The following is a 17,844-nucleotide window of genomic DNA, read 5'->3' on the forward strand; positions in this document are numbered from 1 at the left end:
GTAAGGACATTAACTTTGTTTTTTGTCAAAGATAAAAAGCCTTAATTGTTGCATTGTGGGAAATGTGGCTTTTGGTTAAAGCACACTTTTGACCTATTTATTTTTAGACACTCTGACCAGACACTTTATGCTCTCGCGGACCACATAAAATGATATGGTGCATCCCATCTCCCTGGACCTTGAGTTTGACACATGTGCTTTAAGGCATCTGAGAAACAGCAATCATCAATGAACTAAAATTATGTCACCACTAGCCTACATCAAAACAATGCCCTTAAAGATCCTAATGCTAAGGAACAACTGCGTAATTTGGCTCCTATCTGTGAGTTTGTCATTGTAAGTCCCCTTGTTGCTACATTAATCATCTAACCCATTCCTTCTACAGAGCTATTATTGTTTTTATTCATTTAGACCATAATGAACATGTGAAAGCAGATGGTGCCTGATCCCTACTCACCCATTAAGTGTTTGAAAGATTTCCTACTTGGTGGCAGACAGAATTACATGGTGGAGGTGTGTTTTTAGCAAGCCATTCTAACCAAACCCTGCACATCTTTCCTGGTCTATACATCACAAAGTTACATCACCAACATTGATGTCTTGTTTACAAAAAATGTATTATTAGTATATCAGAAAGACTAATGTGTGTGTGTGTGTGTGTGCGTGCGTTATTGTGCATGTGCTACACTGTATTGCTTCCCTTTCTACAGGTTTTTAAAATGCACCGACTTATGCTTTAACCACTTTTCTCAGATGTGTATTTCTTAAGAATAATAAACACGCACATTTTCTATCACTACATATTGATCAACAGTGTTTTTATACTCATGGAGTATTCTTTCTCTTCTAATACATCAATCAGATCTAAAACATTGCATACGGTGCATACGCTCTACTTGTTAATGAGGTGTTTAATTGTTCCACATACAATCTGACTCCAGTATCCTTTATGTTTATCCTTTATACATTTAGCTGTGATCAGTACTTAGTAATAGCTGCCACGCATGTTTATTAGAAACCGGAAAAGAGTCCATTCAAAGAGGAGAGTGAGAAACTGTGGTTTATAGCACACTCTGTTGGCTGCGGTTTGTAAAGAAGTTAGCAAATGCATCAAAGAAATAAACCGCATTTAAATTATAACTGATTTTCTCTCAGTATTCTAGTATCAAAGCCCTGACTTTCTGAATCACGGCAGCAGCAGCAGTGAGTAGGGAGGATCAGTTTGAAGATGCTAATCACTTGTGGTTGAAGTTCTTGTTGATGAAGAGTCTGGCTTCTGCATTCACTGAAGTCTGTGAATGCAGTTTGAATTTTTGGTTTCTAACAAACTCAATCTATCACATCAAAAGCAGTTATTATCACAGCTCCAGTTGAAGCTTTTCCTCCTTTCCTCATTTTCTGAATTCACTCCCACTCAATCAGTTCTTTCCCATCACCTGTGTTGCTGCAGCCACCTCTGCATCCCATCTCTAACCAGTCGTGACCCTTGATATTGTTAGCCTGATAGCAATGATATTTTGCCCAAATTGTGTTATCTGCTTCATCACCCTGTCTTATTCCCTATGTCCTTCATTTGTCTGCGACTCATCGTTCTCAAACTGTGCACACATCTGGTTGAACTTTCTATTCGAATATCAATACAAAATACAAATGTACTTGCCGAAAAAAAAAATTTTCTTTTCTTTTTTTTTATTCATAGTCAATACCTGCTTTTTCTGCTGTCGTGGATCACAGGGCTGCTGGAGCCTGTTCCAGCCAATTTAGGGCGTGAGGCAGGGTAACATTCAAATATTACTTAGGCCACTATGCTATTAGGGTAACGATATCCTCTTCTGAACCCTCAGTTTGGTGCCAGAGTGACTCTGTTGATCTCCGTCTTCCTCTTCCTAATCCCCATCCTCCTTTTCCAACACCTCACACACAAATGGGATGGATGGGACGCTTCAGTATTTCAAACATTCATTTATCAGGAATATCAAGGAATCTGTCTCAAATCTGATGTCAATGGCTCCAGGTGAAGACAGTTGTTCTCTAAATGATCAATAAGCCTGTCAATAAGACAAAGAAACAAAATGCAAACATTTACACCCCAATATTTTTTGACTTGCTTTTCATTTTCTTGCCAACTGCCAGACATCAGCATTGTACACTGCCTCTCTTAAATCTTGCCTGTGCTTTTATTTGATCAACCCAGATTAGGATTTTGACATTGTTTGACTTTGGGCCTCCATAGAATATTTTAGCTTGCTGTGATCAGAACAGCCATAGAACAGCTCCACAAAAATATTTTTTCTCATTAGGTGATCTTTACTTCTGCCTTTGCAATCTGTGTGGTGCACAAACCTCTTAGTTCCTATGTACATTCAAAAACATGTTAAATAATGGATGCAAGATCAATATTAGTTTTCAAATACAGAAGTCTGTTCATAACAAGACAGCTAAATAGGATAGTCAATTCTTTTTAAAATAAACTCAATTTAAAAAGTACGAGGGATTATAGTCAAGTATTATCCCATCAACGCTGTATGAATGGAATGAAAGGAGGACCCATGAGAGGTGCTTTCATTTTTGCACAGTTATCAGCTGTGTCCTTTATTCTGAGAACCTGGATAAATTATATACATCTGCCCTCCTGCCCTCCTTTTGTAAAAGACTGGTGAGGAGAAATCTCACCAATTTAAACATCCCAGAGCGCATCTCTAGGCTGTAGTTACTTATCCTCCTGGTGAGGCCCACAGAGACACAACAGAGGTGTACACACCAACTACTGACTACTAGCAAAATGGTGTTTACAAAAGGTGTTATTCTCCACGTGCAAAGCTTGTGGAATACCAACAGTTAATTATCAAAATCCAACATACATCCAGGTAAAAGGTCTTTGGTTGATATGTCAGTCACACGCACTCAGTTTCCATGACAACAAATGACATTCACCATCAATCAGTGTATCTGTCACACACAGGAGGTCCAAGGCATTGTAGATTCAGGGAGGGTAGATTCCTTTAGTGATCAGTGAAACCCACTCAACGCAAAGTCACCCCTTCGATTTTAAGGACCATATAATACTTCCTTTACAACTTCAATAGCAACACTATACACACTGTTATTGAAAAAGATTTATTCACTAATTACAACAATACACCCATCAAATGCTGTTCTAGTTATTATAGTTACACTCTATGATTTTGACGTTTAGAAAAACATATGAAAAAATCTAAAAACATATGCAAAATCAGTTTAACTGTAGTATAAATGATAAGTATGAACAGGGGCACATTTCTACTGTAGTTTTCATGTCACACTGCGACCACAGCACTTTCAGATATATATTGGAAAGCCCTCTGAATTAAATTATACGAATAGGTTTATGTTTTTTTCAACACAATACAAATCTGTCCATATGAACTTTAAAGGAACTCTCTGGCTGTGTCCACAATGATCTCCTCATGAGGAAGTGTAGACCCCTCTTTATAAGGTGTTAGGGTTAGGGTGTACATCAATTTAAGAATATCAAACCCCTATGATCATCTGATGATAATACGAGGAGGGACTTATCCAAATCAAGTGCTTTTTACATATTATGCTGAAAAAAGAACAAATAATAATACACCCATAAAACTGCCATGGTTTATATAGTAGCACTCTGGTTCATAATTACATCACATTGGTTGATGTTTAAGTGTGCTGGTCAGGAATCAGTCCCGGGAGTTTCACCCCATTGTGTTGTTTTTGGTTGGTTCAGAGTTACCACACTTAGGCAGAGTATCAGCTGTGCTGCTGGTTCTCTGGATGAACTGGAGGAAGTTATCCTGAAGAGAACCTTCATGGCTGGATGCCCCGAACTCCGCCGTCTGTGTCAGGCAACATCGGCGAAACTTTATCAGCTCTTCCCTGATCTGCCTGTTCAGCAGCCCGTAGAAGAATGGATTGACGGCAAAGGAGGAATAGGCCAACCAGGTGACTGCCTCCTCCAGGTCCCCGGGGCTCTGCATAGATCCAGTCAGAGACATGTGCAGATGGAAAATGAAGAATGGCAACCAACAAATCAAGAACTGGCCCACAATGAAGACCAAAGTTAGGGCAGCTTTTCCTCCACTGAAAGCTCTCTCCGGAGATAGTCTCTGGGGCAGAGTGCGAGTCCTGGCAATCATTGTGGTCTGACTATGAATGGAGTTTGAGCGAGTCTTAGCAGGGCTCTCATTTGACCGTGTGGGAACAGGAGGGAACTGCTGCAAGGCTGCAGAACGTGCGACCTTGTACACAGCGCAGTAAACAGCAAAGATAACCACCGCGGGCGCAAAGAAACAGACTACACTGAAGAGCACAGCAAACACACTCCTCAAATGACTGTGGCTGGCATGGAGGGAACAGTGAGCTGCAGCAATAGAGCTCTGATGTCCATAAGAAGGCCATCCAAACAGGGTAATCAAAGCTAAAAGGACTGACTTAATCCAGATTAGCAGCATGACACTTATCGCGAGGTTGATGGTCATCTTCACCTCATAACGCATGGGGTGTACGATGTAGAAGTAACGCTCCACACTGATGGCTGTGATGGTGAGAATTGTTAAACATATGAGGAAAACATTGAGGAAGATGTAGACCTGACACTCCAGAACAGTAAATACCACTGTGCCAAAGAACGGTGAGCTGGATATGATGCCCAACGGCATGAGCAGGATGGCACACAGCATATCCACCGCACAAAGATGACACACAAAAGCAAACCTTTTCAAGTGAGGAGCTCGAGCAATGGCTATCATCACAACAGCGTTGGCCAGCAGCGCAATGAGGTTGAGGGTCACCATGCAGAACAACCCAAATAGGTCTTTGATCTGTGATTGGGAGCTGGTGACGACACCCACATTTGCAGGGACTGTAGGATTGAGCTCCCATAGGTTAGTGGGGGAATTGATCACAGAGTGGTTTGGGACAGAGTTTATCATGGGGCCAGTCTTGTCAGCCATTATTCATCCGAGGCTTTCTTCATTTGGATCTCAGACTTCACATGTGGAGGACCTGTTGAGATGAAAAAGTTATTTCTGAAGATACGGGAAATAAGGCCTCCTGATCCTTCCTGCTCTATATCACACCTTCCTGTGTAATTTTATGAATAGTGTAACATAGAATAATACAGATGCAGTGTGAGGTTTGATTACTTTATTTACTGTTAATTAATTAAAAAGCATATCAAGTTTCTCTTGAGTTCTGATCTATAACTTGAAACATGGAAACAGTTGCTGACACATTTTAAGCATGAACAGGTACGCTTAGAGGTCAATTAAAAACCGTTTACAGTCAAATATAGCACTAACTCACCCTCTTTAAAACATTAATATTGTATTGTATTGTAAACTATTGTATCCACACAGTGGTGACAATAAACAATATAAAGCACTGAAAATGTTAATAGTAACAACTATTTAAAAGTTTTTTTTTCCTTATTGATCTGTTTAGATGAGTGGCTTTGAAAAATATTCATACCTGACTTTGACCCTGTCTACCTGATAAATGATGAATAATATTAGAAAAATAAAATAAATAAGGAGTATCTCTACCTTTGTACGTGTGCAACTAAAAATACTTTTATTGCTTTGAAATCAAAATTGCATGCAAATTTTTATATCTAAATAATAAATGAAAAACATACAACACCTACCCATGATCCACAGTTTAGTTCGTCCACAACAAGCACACTGATAAAGGTCAGACAGTTTCTTGATGAAAACCTTCAAATATTTCTTTGGGTCCAAATCAGAGAAAACCCAGATTTTTCATTTACTGCTTCCAAGTAGTAAAAAAAAAAAGAGGTCATCATACATCTCCTAATCCATAGAGTTTCATCCAGGTAATTCAGTGTCTGCAGAGCTTCTAACTAACAATGTCACACATGTAAATTTTCTAACAAAGAAGAGCTGGTCACTGATTCCATGACTTTAATTGGTAAATGATGCTTTCTCTCCCTCCGCAGTCCTGTCCTGTGTGTGGCACTGACTGTCACACATTGTATTGTTTTGGGGGTTTTTTTGCTTTCTAATAAACACAAACTCCACTGTTCCACTTGTTGAGCCTTTTGTTCACTGGGTCCTAATGCCCACCAAACTAACTGGAAAACAGATGTTATTTGCATTCAAATTGGAAGGAACTACTTCAATGCAATCCAATAAGGAAAGGTTTAACTTTTTCCATCTTAAATATTTAATGAACTGCATTACAATTTGTGCTGTTATATCTACAGCTGAAATTGTGTTCTTATACCCCAGCCATTTGTACTGCACAGGAGAGGCTCCTTGTCCTTTCTTAATTAGTGTGGCCCAAAACAATTTCTTAAATTTTTAACATCTCAAACACCATATGAATACTTTTCCTCAAAAGAAAAATTGTCTCGGTGCATAAGTATAAAATGAAATAGTTTAGATTTCATTTGTCCTAATAAGATTGGTCGGAGAGCAGATTTATTATTCAAACCCCGAGCAGGGAATAAATATGCATATCAAAGCCATGACTATTTGATGATGTGCATGTCCAGTTGTTGTTTCTCTTTGACTAAATTATTGATTCCGTTTGTAAACATTCCTCAGGGGTATTCCTCTTTGCATCTGACCCACGCCTGATGAGCAGTGAATAGCCCCCGCAGCCCCTATGGAGCAAGCTGAGGTCAACATCAGCACATAGACCAGGAGGACTGGGCTAGAACCAGTGGTAATCAGAATTATTAGAGTACATGCCATAAGAGTTTGATTAGGTACAATTAAAGTTTTAATCACAAGAAGCCCACCAGAATCCTGACAATGTCATATGTCATCTTAGAATATTTGCAAATCATGAGTACCATCTACACTGTCGCAATGGAAATCACCTAAAATAGTGAGAATAAAAAAACAGCTTTGATCAAAATTCAAAGGAAAACACTGGTACAAGATAGAGGGGCACTTACTTTATTAATTACATGTCCATTCAAGTAATGTTCTAGTGCAAAACGTGCTGGGGCAATTACATTACAGAGGATTTCCCATTACTGCCACCAAGTGGTCACATAGTTGGTCCTCTGGGTAAATACTGTACCTGTATGTGCCTAGGTACTCGTAAACAGAGATGTTCTTTCTGAGTCTTATTTAAGAGCTCAACAGTGCATTACATTTGTGGAGGTGGTTGAATAGTAGCCATAAATTGCACTTCATACATCTGCCTTTAAACATGTCTCTAAATAGAATAATATAGCAGCAACGTACAGTAAGTCTAAGTGGCCAAATGACTGCAAAATTCCTCCTACATATCACTGATTTATGTAGTTGACTTTCTTCATGAGTGACATGCCTAGGGGTACCACTTTGATTAAATGGAGCAATATGTTAAAAAGTGAGCTAAATAACTGCAATTGAGTTGCCACATAGAAAACAAGGTGCAGCGTGCAGTTGGAAAAATCAAACGGTGCAAATTATCAAAGGTCTTTGGAAAGTTTACAAAGCAAGATCAAGTATGAAGTGGCACAACTCATTTTAAAATCCGTTTTACTATATGCAAAGAATAAGGCACAGAAGTATGAGTCATTTATGCATTATAACAGGAATATCTGCACAATAACAGTAAGACCATATCAATATACGATAACAGCATAGCTTAGCTTCATAGGAACCGCCTTATATAGAGGGAAAGCTTTTCTCCTTTAGGTATATTAGTTCATGTGCAGCTCCAGCAGGTAGCGAAGGCGACACTGGCTCTCTTTGTAGATCAGATATTCACTGTTGCAGAAGTGGCTACCTGAAAACTGTGGCTGACTTATAGGCTTACCCTGAGGCACAGCAATTTTCTTGCCCTCCAAGGTGATGAAAGTGTCCTGGGACGGATCTGGAAATGCAGGTGATAAAAACACGACACAAGATATCAGTTAACACAGTCGTTCTTAAATTCTTTCATTTTGATTGGTATTGAAGAGTCATACAATGAGCTGATTATATTTTTATTGAAATAGCACTACCTTAAACATGCATGCTTTATGTTACTTTTAAACACTGATGTTTTTTTTGCAGAAATACTTTTACTGTGTGCTAACAGTACCGTACCTGGTTCCACTGAACCTCGCGCCACCACGCTATCAAAGCCCGGGGGAGCAGATTTCAAGGAACTGTTGTCTTTGGTGATGGTCTTCTCTTGGCCAAGGGCCACCTCACAAAGGAACATTACTCCAGTGTTTTTGGAAGTGCGCACTAAAAAATTCATGGTGCACCAGATGTGATAGGTTACCAATGACATGTCCTTTGTATCTTGTTCACTCTTAGTTTCTTCATATAGCCTTACCATAACATGCAGACTTGCTGTTTTCAGACGCAAAATATATGCCGCGACCAACACGCCCCCCTGAATGGGGCATTATCCTCAGACCACTCTTCAGGATGGCTGCAACCACTGCTATGTTTGTACCATGCCACAGCAGACGGCGGTTCTCCAGCTTGTCATTTTCATTGAACCGTGTTCCCTGTTATGTGCAACGTATGTGTTAGGTTACACGACTTCTGATTTTTTTTATGTCACATGAAAACAACACTGCCATTCCCACCTCTGTATCTCGATCAACTTCCCAAACATTGACAATTTTTGGTTTACGATATCCATCTGAAGTCGCTTTCAGGTATTTTTCAATGATCTTGAACAGAAAAACCAGTTAAACACCTTCATTATAAGGACAATATGAATGAAAGATTTGTGATCAATCACGACAAATGGTCTGTGCCTATTGAATGTTATTGTACCTTAAATATTTCTGAATTTGTGTCCATTAGGCTGAGCCTGCAATGGAGAGAATTATAGTCTTGGTCCAGCGGGTGGGGAACTGTCTCGACCATCTCTTGAGCCTTTTCAGTTTCTGACTTTAGAGTTTGGGCGAGCTCAATGTCAGCCAGCACCTAAAGAAAGCATGGAGTAACGAGAGTAACTCTAAAAAGCAGGAAACATATAAGGAGAGTTCATTGCAGTATAAAGCATTCAAAACCTCACCATGAGCATCTCTTTCTTCTGCTCCACAACCTCCTTGTTGTCGATAGCTGGGGGTCTGTTGCGGCCAAAGTTATGTGGAATGACAGTGAAGAACTTTGAGGAAAGTTCTTCTAAACGTGCCTTTCCCCTTTTTTGGTTCATGGCAGCCTCAATCTCCTCCAACACCTCAAATCCCTTAGCAATCTGTATCTTACTGAGTTTCCCCAAAGGCATCTTCTTGATGTCTGTAAGACACACATTCATACACCAAAAAACAATATTTTAACCATCCAGAGTAGATATTGTATTTTTTGCCAAGAAAAGGAATGTCATACATTATACATTGCCAGGTTTTACGAACTGTTCTGTACGTAATCCCAAAGAACTAAGAAAAACAATCCGATATCTTCAAACAGCTAAAATTAAAGAATGTGTTTTTTAAATGCATCTTCATTATAAAAAACAAACAAAGAAAAACAGAGACTTCAGAACTGAATCCTTCTTAGAGACGCACACACTTTAGTGAAACAGATATGCTACTGAACCGGTATCTGTGTACACTGAAGTTGCATAAACTGGTTTGTATTTAGACTGAGACACAATAGACACACCTAGGTTCATGCATTCCATCGCTTCTTTGAACATATCATTGCTGAAAATGAGCTCAATGAGTTTCTTCATAGCTGTATCGAGTGTGCAGGACAGGACGTTTTTGGTGACTTTGACAGACTTTCCATCGACACTGTCCACCTGTAAATACAGCCAAAGAGATTCTGCTGAGAATTATCCAAAAATGTCCAACGAGTTACTCCAGTTCCTCATCAGGCTTTGTTCTTATGAGATGAGCACTGACGTTTACCTTGACCTCGGCATTCTCGTCTCCATCCACCTCAATCAGGGTGTACTTTCCAGGGTGAGATACAAAATTCAACCGATCACTCCAGTTGTTCTTTGTCTTGTCCTTAAACTTTTTCTCAAAGTCCTTGATAGCATTCTCCACGTTATTAAACTCGCTAAGTTTGTTTTGTCCCACTTCCCCCTGAATTCAGATTAGACATGAGGCAGTCAGTAACAATTGCGCAATATGAGTGGTATGGACTGTGGAAGGTCAACATATTATCACCATACTGAGGAAGACCTCCACTTATGTTGATCATATAACTGATGAAGGTAGTCAGTTCATGAGTCACAAAAAACAGCTGATTCTGAAGATGATTGTTTGCATAAATGCTCTGATACATTCTATGGCAAAGATTATATGCAAATTTAAAAAGTATTTGCAGGTATTAAAAATCCTACATAAATAAGCAAGAGCAGAATAACAGGTATGTAACTCAGGTTAAACTTACCACTCTGCCCCATCTGTTCCAGGAATAATAACTGGAGCCAGATTTGATAACTTGGACAACATAAAACTTATTATTATTATTATTGTTTCCAATGTTTGTTTGGTTGAGCATGCAGTCATAGTCCTCATGCACCTGGTGGAGGAAACAGAACAATTTTCAACATTTCTTTTAAATGTTACTGCACAAAATCTAATTTTACGTGAAAGGATTCCTGTAAAGCACCTGAAGGCACCTGGCTGACGTCATACAGCATCTTTCTTACCTCTCCATTGCTTGACAGTGGGCAGTGCTCATCCACCTTCTTCTTTCCTTTCACCTGTGGCCCTGCAGCCAGGAGGGCCTCTTTCGCAGAGGTAAAAGCATTCTTGGGCTTTGGTGTCTCCTCTTTTGCCTTCTTGCCACCTGCCTTTGTACCAGAAGCTGCTCTTCTCTTAGGGGCCATTGTGCGGACTGAAGACCCTGCACACAAACTTACCGTATTCATCATCTGGACTCTGTGACGGGACAAGCCCAGACACGACCACGATGATAAGCTATCGAGCATCAACCCAAATGAAGCCGTCGACATGTACTTACCGAGTAATAACACATCAGTTAGTGTTAGCGGCTACAAAGACTAGAAAGTCACCATTACGGCTGAGTTGTTTGGAGATGAACAGGGTCAGTGGACGCTTCACCCAACCTGCTTTATTGATCACAGGACCTGAATTCCCCTCAGCTGTTAACTCACCTCTTAACTTTGACTCGTTCCGTCGGGGTGGGAAAGCGGTAACAAAGCCAGAGATTCCCCTTGGCAACGTCGATACCCCTGCAGCCAACTGAGGTGACTGACAGTGATTATCGTGAAGTTTACGTTCACTTTCTGGTCACCGGAAGAGGCGGAGCTTCACTGTAGCCGCTGTGGAGGTGGAGTACATTCACACGCAAATTTTTCTCTCCTGATATGATGAAGGTAAGACCCGCCTTACAATACCTGTGATTGGCTAGTGTTGTTGTTGAGTTGGGGTAACGATTGGTTAAATGTGAGTGACAATATAATTTTAAGCTAATCAGAGGCTGAGGAAGGCGGGTTATGGCGCCTTCATAGTAGGATTAGCACCGTACGTTCGTCCTGCAAATTAATGGCTATACGTGACCTGATATAACCTGAAGAGTCAGAGTTCTACTAAAGGGTGTTGATATCCCCTGTCGAACCCGTAGCTTTACGATAAAGGATATCCGGCACTTATGTTAATTTAAATAATTCATTTTGGAATAGGAAAAATAAGATATAAAAATACTTAAGTAGAAGGGCACGCAATTGTGAAGACCGAGGCTCAACAGTCCCTTTAATTCAATAAAAAAAAAACATTATTACAGGAAATAATTTTATTTATTTTCATACCTAAATGTACACATTCATAGCATATTTTTATTTATATTAACACTAAACTGTATTAGATTTATCCATCAGGGTCCTTATATCATTTCCTGAGAGATTAACTAAAATACTAAAATAAAAAACCAGGAACATCTAGGTGAATGAAAGAATTTAACAAAGTAAACTATTGATAATCAAAGCCTGTTGTCCTACCTCTAACACAGCAGCATCAAGGCAAAGATTATTTAAAATACATTTATTACTGAATAAGATTTTTTTACTTTGATATACCCTAATTAATACATTACTTTTACCAAACAGGGTAATCTCCTCCAACACCTCAAATCCCTTAGCAATCTGTATCTTACTGAGTTTCCCCAAAGGCATCTTCTTGATGTCTGTAAGACACACATTCATACACCAAAAAACAATATTTTAACCATCCAGAGTAGATATTGTATTTTTTGCCAAGAAAAGGAATGTCATACATTATACATTGCCAGGTTTTACGAACTGTTCTGTACGTACTCCCAAAGAACTAAGAAAAACAATCCGATATCTTCAAACAGCTAAAATTAAAGAATGTGTTTTTTAAATGCATCTTCATTATAAAAAACAAACAAAGAAAAACAGAGACTTCAGAACTGAATCCTTCTTAGAGACGCACACACTTTAGTGAAACAGATATGCTACTGAACCGGTATCTGTGTACTCTGAAGTTGCATAAACTGGTTTATATTTAGACTGAGACACAACACACACACCTAGGTTCATGCATTCCATCGCTTCTTTGAACATATCATTGCTGAAAATGAGCTCAATGAGTTTCTTCATAGCTGTATCGAGTGTGCAGGACAGGACGTTTTTGGTGACTTTGACAGACTTTCCATCGACACTGTCCACCTGTAAATACAGCCAAAGAGATTCTGCTGAGAATTATCCAAAAATGTCCAACGAGTTACTCCAGTTCCTCATCAGGCTTTGTTCTTATGAGATGAGCACTGACGTTTACCTTGACCTCGGCATTCTCGTCTCCATCCACCTCAATCAGGGTGTACTTTCCAGGGTGAGATACAAAATTCAACCGATCACTCCAGTTGTTCTTTGTCTTGTCCTTAAACTTTTTCTCAAAGTCCTTGATAGCATTCTCCACGTTATTAAACTCGCTAAGTTTGTTTTGTCCCACTTCCCCCTGAATTCAGATTAGACATGAGGCAGTCAGTAACAATTGCGCAATATGAGTGGTATGGACTGTGGAAGGTCAAGATATTATCACCATACTGAGGAAGACCTCCACTTATGTTGATCATATAACTGATGAAGGTAGTCAGTTCATGAGTCACAAAAAACAGCTGATTCTGAAGATGATTGTTTGCATTGTTTAAAATACATTTATTACTGAACAAGATTTTTTTACTTTGATATACCCTAATTAATACATTACTTTTAACTAAACCCCTCGCTTGATGATGCGTGCCTGAAGGTATTTGAGAGGATTTTCTATGTCATGAAAATGCATTTAGCAGTTTTTGCATTATTAAATAAGCATTACAGTCACTCTGGCTAGCACAGGGGCCATAACTGGTTATAGAAAAAGGAAAGAAGACAGACGTTACGTTTATTTATACTTTCATAGTACAGATTGTGTTATATCCATTCTAACATCAGAAACCATTTCAAAATGTAATGCAAATGGAAAGTCAAGATGTCTAGAACTTTGAAAAATTCTGTTAAAAGAAGGGAGGAACACATGCTGCATCATCAATGTATATCAGAGGATATTGGACACAAGAAAGGTAAATGCATGCAAAAAAAAAATAGACTCTTAACTGATCTTTTATCCTACAGACATTTCCTTAGTAGACTATTGTGAAGCTTCGCATTGAATGTTAGGGCTGCCTTTTTCCCTGTTCTGATCCCTCAGTACTGTTGTCTCTCCTGCTTTCTATTTCTACAGGTAAAAAATATATGTGTAAAGCAATCACAAAACTCACAATAGAAAGTAAGAAGAATGGGCCTGTTCTTAGCATGGGACTAGATAGCTAGCCATCTTGGTAACTTTATTTATTCAATTTATTTTTTTCTTTCCAGACATGTTATTACATTTAACTTTAACTACTATGCTTGACTCCTCCGAGAGCTGCCACCTTATCGTGGTGGGGGAGTTTGAGTGCCCAGGAGCTATGTTGTCAGGGACTTTATGCTCCTGCTAGGGTCTCCCTTGGCAAACAGGTCCTGGGTGACGGGCCAAAGAGCAGTGCAAAAACCACTGTGGCAAGAAAAACATCAAGGACTGTGACTTCGCCCGGTATGGCGCAACCGGGGCCCCACCCTGGAGCCAGGCCCGGGGTTTTTTTTCTCCTGGTGTTTGTCCAGTATTTATTCATCATGTAATGCCTGAGCAGTGGATATGTGGAATTTCCTGCGGGATTAATAAAGTATCTATCTATCTATCTATCTATCTATCTATCTATCTATCTATCTATCTATCTATCTATCTATCTATCTATCTATCTATCTATCTATCTATCTATCTATCTATCTATCTATCTATCTATCTATCTATCTATCTATCTATCTATCTATCTATCTACAATGGCCTGTAATTAATCTGACACCATCAGAAAACATTACAGTACAAAAGGGTTTGATTTTAAGGAACAGTATTTATTCCTTGCTGGCTGGTTCAATATAAAGTGTGAACTAGAGGAAGACAGAACTGTTTGGGACAAGTCCACAACCCCCTTGTAGTATTGTGTCTCTAAACCTGTGTGTTCCTGTACAATCAACAACTGAATATTTCTCCCTGCATATAAAAATTGTATAGCTCTCAGAGAAGAGTTTTAAAAGTGGCGGAACATCATAAGTTTTTTGTATAATAATCTGCCACTGCAACATTTGCATTGTTGAATAGAGAATGTGCAAAAGTGATCCAGAATCTGAACTTTTCAGCAACTCTATGTTGATCCAAATCCACTTTTCAGTCAAACATGAGTGATTATCTAACATCTCCCAGCTGTGACTGCTGGTGGAATCTAACTCCTTACATGCTATTGCAAAATAATAGATTTCATGTACAAACCATAATGATTAAGAAAAAAATAATATTACTTGTGTACTTTGAAGTAAATCATTTTATAAATGCTGTTGGTTGACAACAATTTCCATCCTTGCCTATTTGATCACAACATTGTCGCTCTCTTTCAGTACCAGAACTGCTGTAGATTTCTCATCATCTTATAAACATGTCTCTAAATATTTCTCTTAAATGTGGTGAGGCTCTTTTCCTAACCTTTACATTGTAAAGTGACAAAGATAATTTTGCATTGCAAGCTGTAGCTGATTTATATAATAACAGTAATTTGATGGTGGCCATTTAGCAGATCAAGTAAAGTAAGACTATATAATATACTGTATTTACAAGCCCTTGAAGCTGCCTGCATGTATCCAGTAATTTGGACACAAGATGGCAGTGTTAATTCACAAATACTGTGTTGGTCGATTTTTCTAAAGCATCTGTCACCTGACAGATGAAACAGGGGGACAACAGTAAATGCTGTCTGTATTCCTTGCAGAGCTTTGGTGGATTTTATCTGCTATTGGCAGATGATAATATTTGCGCTGGTTATTTTCATTTAATGGCTGTTTGGTCATGGCAGATGGTGTAGATTTGAAAGTAATAATCATTATGCAGCTGAGATTTGTATGCCAGACTGGTTAAAAATGTAATTTGCATTTATATCAATATCATCATATAATTTAAATTAGTCACATCAACTTGCCAATACGAATCGCACCACTTGCCTGCAAACTTATTTTGACTCCATTTCTATCCCTCTTACTCACTGGTCTCACTGGTCTCAATGGTCTCACCGGTCAGGTCAGATGAACTTCACTGGACAAAGTCTGTTTTGCCATTGCACATTAAAAAGCAGGTTTTCCTCTCCCTTGCCACCTCGTGCTTTCTCATGTTGAAGTTGGTGAACCTCTGTGACATAAGCTGCTCTTTGACAATATCATTGGATAACTTTTTCTGTGATTTGGCACCATTTATTTGATTTATACCACAAGCTTAGAAATGATTTCCTGTTGGGGCTGTGACTCAAGAGGTGGAGCAGGATGTCCATTCATCACAGGATTGATGGTTTATCCCCAGCTCTCTGTCCACATGCTTAAGTGTCCTTGAGTGTGACACTAAACCCATGCATGGCAGCTCTGTCATAAACACTGCATCTGTGCTGTGAATGATGAAATGGGCGGTAAATAAATATAAAGCAATCTGCCTAAGAAGGTTGAAAAATAATACAGATGAAGTTACTTCAGCACAATAGGGATATTTAACCGTCTGCAATTGTTGGCAAAGATGTAAATTGCATTTAGGAATGTAGTACGACAACATATTTGTCAGGATTATGGAGGTTACTAAGACAGTAAGGTTTATTCCATAGTATTCAGTGTTTATAGTATCAAACTAAGTAAATTTACCCCTCAAGCACTTTTCAATAGACATTCTTCTGAATGTGAATTTTGTGATGTGCCAGGAAACAGACATCAGTAATGTTGGTATTAATAAAAAACACATTTTATTTACATAAATTACAAGAAAGCACAAACTGGTTCACCAAAACCTACGTTAAAAACGTTGTATATATATTACATTGAACAGATTTACTATAATTTACTCCATCGTTGCAAGTAGAATCTTCAATAAAAACAAGGGCTGTACGTATGCGACGTCATCAGCATCTCATTTAAAGAACAAAATAGAATAATTGGGACATTGTACTCACAGCACTTTGAGGACAACAAAGTCAGAACAATCGTCTGTGACCTCTTTAATATTTGAGACACCTGATTCAGGACTAGTGATTATATAATTGTTTACATAGCTTGGCAGAGGAACTCAATTAATCTTCACAAGGAGGACGTTGTGGAGTCCACCACCTCTCGTCCGTTACATACCGTAGGAACAACATTGGAGACCGATGCTGAAAAGCATGAGAAAGGGTTCTTTAGAGGATCTGCTGGAGTGTACATGAAAGAAATAAGACTTCTGATTGTCAATAAAGTAAACACAATATAGATAATGTCATGATGTTGCATTTCAATGGAGTTATGAGGTACATAATACCTACTTTCTATTAAGAGATTAATAAGATTGTGTTGTTGTGTATGACATGCTACCTTGAGAGAAACTGGAGCCTGGCCCGGTGGTGACGCTGAAGCGAGTGGTGGCCACTCTGAGATTGCAGACATTCTTCTGTGGCTGGAACAGAATGATGTGGACCTTGGGAGCAAAGAGGCAGCCCAACACCACCGATCCACTCAGACTGACAGAGATACACATGGTAGTAGTCTGAACCTGAAAGACAAGCGAGAAGCACGTCTCTCTCGGTAAATCATAGTTAGTCTGGCTGGAGTAGGAGTTTCAAAACAACCGCAAATAGTGCAATTAATTCCACCCTGTTGGGCTCATATAACCAGTGGTGTGGGGTTGAGGATCATTTCCCTATATAACTGAATTCATGTTAAAGAGAAACAATAAAGACTCCCTGTCATAATTCAGAATCAAAGCCAGGTGCTTTGAGGAGGAAAGAGAGCGTGCAGTTCGCTAAAGAGAGGTGTTAAGTTATCTGTTTATTTGCTTGTCAATCAACTGCTCATCTCGCGCTCTATTTCCCCCTTCACCTAGCCCACATCATGCTGTGTCATTGGTCTGCGCCTTTCCCATCTCTTCACAGCTTTCTTTTTTTCCCTCCTTGAGCAACATGCAATCCAGCATTATGTTATGTGGCAGGTGCATCCCCTTTTTCACAAGGCACAGCAGGTATCACCCTGTCATAATGTTGGTATTGAGATAATTTGGGAAACAAGTATTGGTCGATCTGCACACAGAAAAAAAACACTCCAAAGGCTCCTGTTAGTTTAGGCAGGAATATAGATGATACAGTGGTCAGTTAAATTTTATTTTCAGGACTGTGTTTTATCTTTTTACCCTTTTTTTTTTTTTTACTAATTATCATAACCATTTAAAAACTAATAATAAATTGTATTAGAGATGGACTACTTGAAAAAAAAATCTGTTTGAATTAATTTAATATCAACACATTTGATTTACATGTTTTTCAGTATAGTAGTTAATAAGGTTGTTGCGTATCAAGT

The 17,844-nt window shown here is 38.9% G+C and overlaps 4 protein-coding genes across 5 annotated transcripts in view; all 4 read right to left on the reverse strand.

Annotated features, from left to right (window-relative positions):
- Positions 1-3,184: 3,184 nt before the first annotated feature.
- gpr61l (G protein-coupled receptor 61-like) lies at positions 3,185-4,967 on the reverse strand. Its single transcript, XM_068316249.1, is given in 2 exon segments — positions 3,185-3,719; positions 3,722-4,967. Coding segments are annotated over 2 exon segments (1,290 nt in total). The 3' UTR covers positions 3,185-3,675.
- A 1,955-nt stretch (positions 4,968-6,922) lies between these two features.
- LOC137595229 (protein mono-ADP-ribosyltransferase PARP3-like) lies at positions 6,923-11,218 on the reverse strand. 2 transcript variants are annotated; one of them, XM_068315175.1, is made up of 11 exons: positions 11,053-11,218; positions 10,585-10,781; positions 10,323-10,454; positions 9,833-10,012; positions 9,585-9,723; positions 8,995-9,218; positions 8,751-8,903; positions 8,558-8,644; positions 8,299-8,476; positions 8,064-8,207; positions 6,923-7,848 (listed from the first exon to the last, which is right to left on the reverse strand). In XM_068315175.1, exons 2-11 carry the CDS (start codon positions 10,762-10,764, stop codon positions 7,676-7,678), a joined length of 1,590 nt encoding a protein of 529 aa, XP_068171276.1. In that variant the 5' UTR covers positions 10,765-10,781; positions 11,053-11,218; the 3' UTR covers positions 6,923-7,675. The 2 variants fall into 2 exon arrangements, with proteins under 2 accessions (XP_068171276.1, XP_068171277.1); XM_068315176.1 differs by lacking the exon at positions 11,053-11,218 and adding an exon at positions 10,899-11,040.
- LOC137595006 (protein mono-ADP-ribosyltransferase PARP3-like) lies at positions 11,178-13,261 on the reverse strand. Its single transcript, XM_068314751.1, has 5 exons — positions 13,235-13,261; positions 12,695-12,874; positions 12,447-12,585; positions 11,997-12,080; positions 11,178-11,260 (listed from the first exon to the last, which is right to left on the reverse strand). The coding sequence occupies exons 1-5, from the start codon at positions 13,259-13,261 to the stop codon at positions 11,178-11,180; spliced, it is 513 nt and encodes a 170-aa protein (XP_068170852.1).
- A 3,144-nt stretch (positions 13,262-16,405) lies between these two features.
- The window catches only part of grm2a (glutamate receptor, metabotropic 2a), a 16,856-nt gene continuing 15,417 nt past the window's right edge, over positions 16,406-17,844 (reverse strand). The window contains exons 4-5 of the mRNA XM_068315297.1: positions 16,867-17,044; positions 16,406-16,670 (exon numbers count right to left, since the gene is read on the reverse strand). Coding sequence (XP_068171398.1) covers positions 16,597-16,670; positions 16,867-17,044 — 252 coding nt within the window. The 3' untranslated portion in view covers positions 16,406-16,596. The remainder of the gene's footprint in view (positions 16,671-16,866; positions 17,045-17,844) is intronic.

The sequence above is a fragment of the Antennarius striatus genome, chromosome 5, assembly GCF_040054535.1.
Source record: "Antennarius striatus isolate MH-2024 chromosome 5, ASM4005453v1, whole genome shotgun sequence".
Taxonomy (NCBI): Eukaryota; Metazoa; Chordata; class Actinopteri; order Lophiiformes; family Antennariidae; genus Antennarius; species Antennarius striatus.

Bases quoted from the DNA above. Each gene is read 5' to 3' on its own strand.
- LOC137595229 (XM_068315175.1), bottom strand. From the start codon at position 10,764: ATGGCCCCTAAGAGAAGAGCAGCTTCTGGTACAAAGGCAGGTGGCAAG. The intron at 9,724-9,832 runs GTAAACGTCAGT...CTGTATTTACAG, and splicing joins ACGAGAATGCCGAGGTCAAG to GTGGACAGTGTCGATGGAAA. The intron at 8,208-8,298 runs GTAAGGCTATAT...TGAATTTTTTAG, and splicing joins CAGCAAGTCTGCATGTTATG to TGCGCACTTCCAAAAACACT.
- LOC137595006 (XM_068314751.1), bottom strand. From the start codon at position 13,261: ATGGCCCCTGTGCTAGCCAGAGTGACT. The intron at 12,586-12,694 runs GTAAACGTCAGT...CTGTATTTACAG, and splicing joins ACGAGAATGCCGAGGTCAAG to GTGGACAGTGTCGATGGAAA. The intron at 11,261-11,996 runs GTAAAAGTAATG...TCATCATATCAG, and splicing joins GGAGGAGATTACCCTGTTTG to GAGAGAAAAATTTGCGTGTG.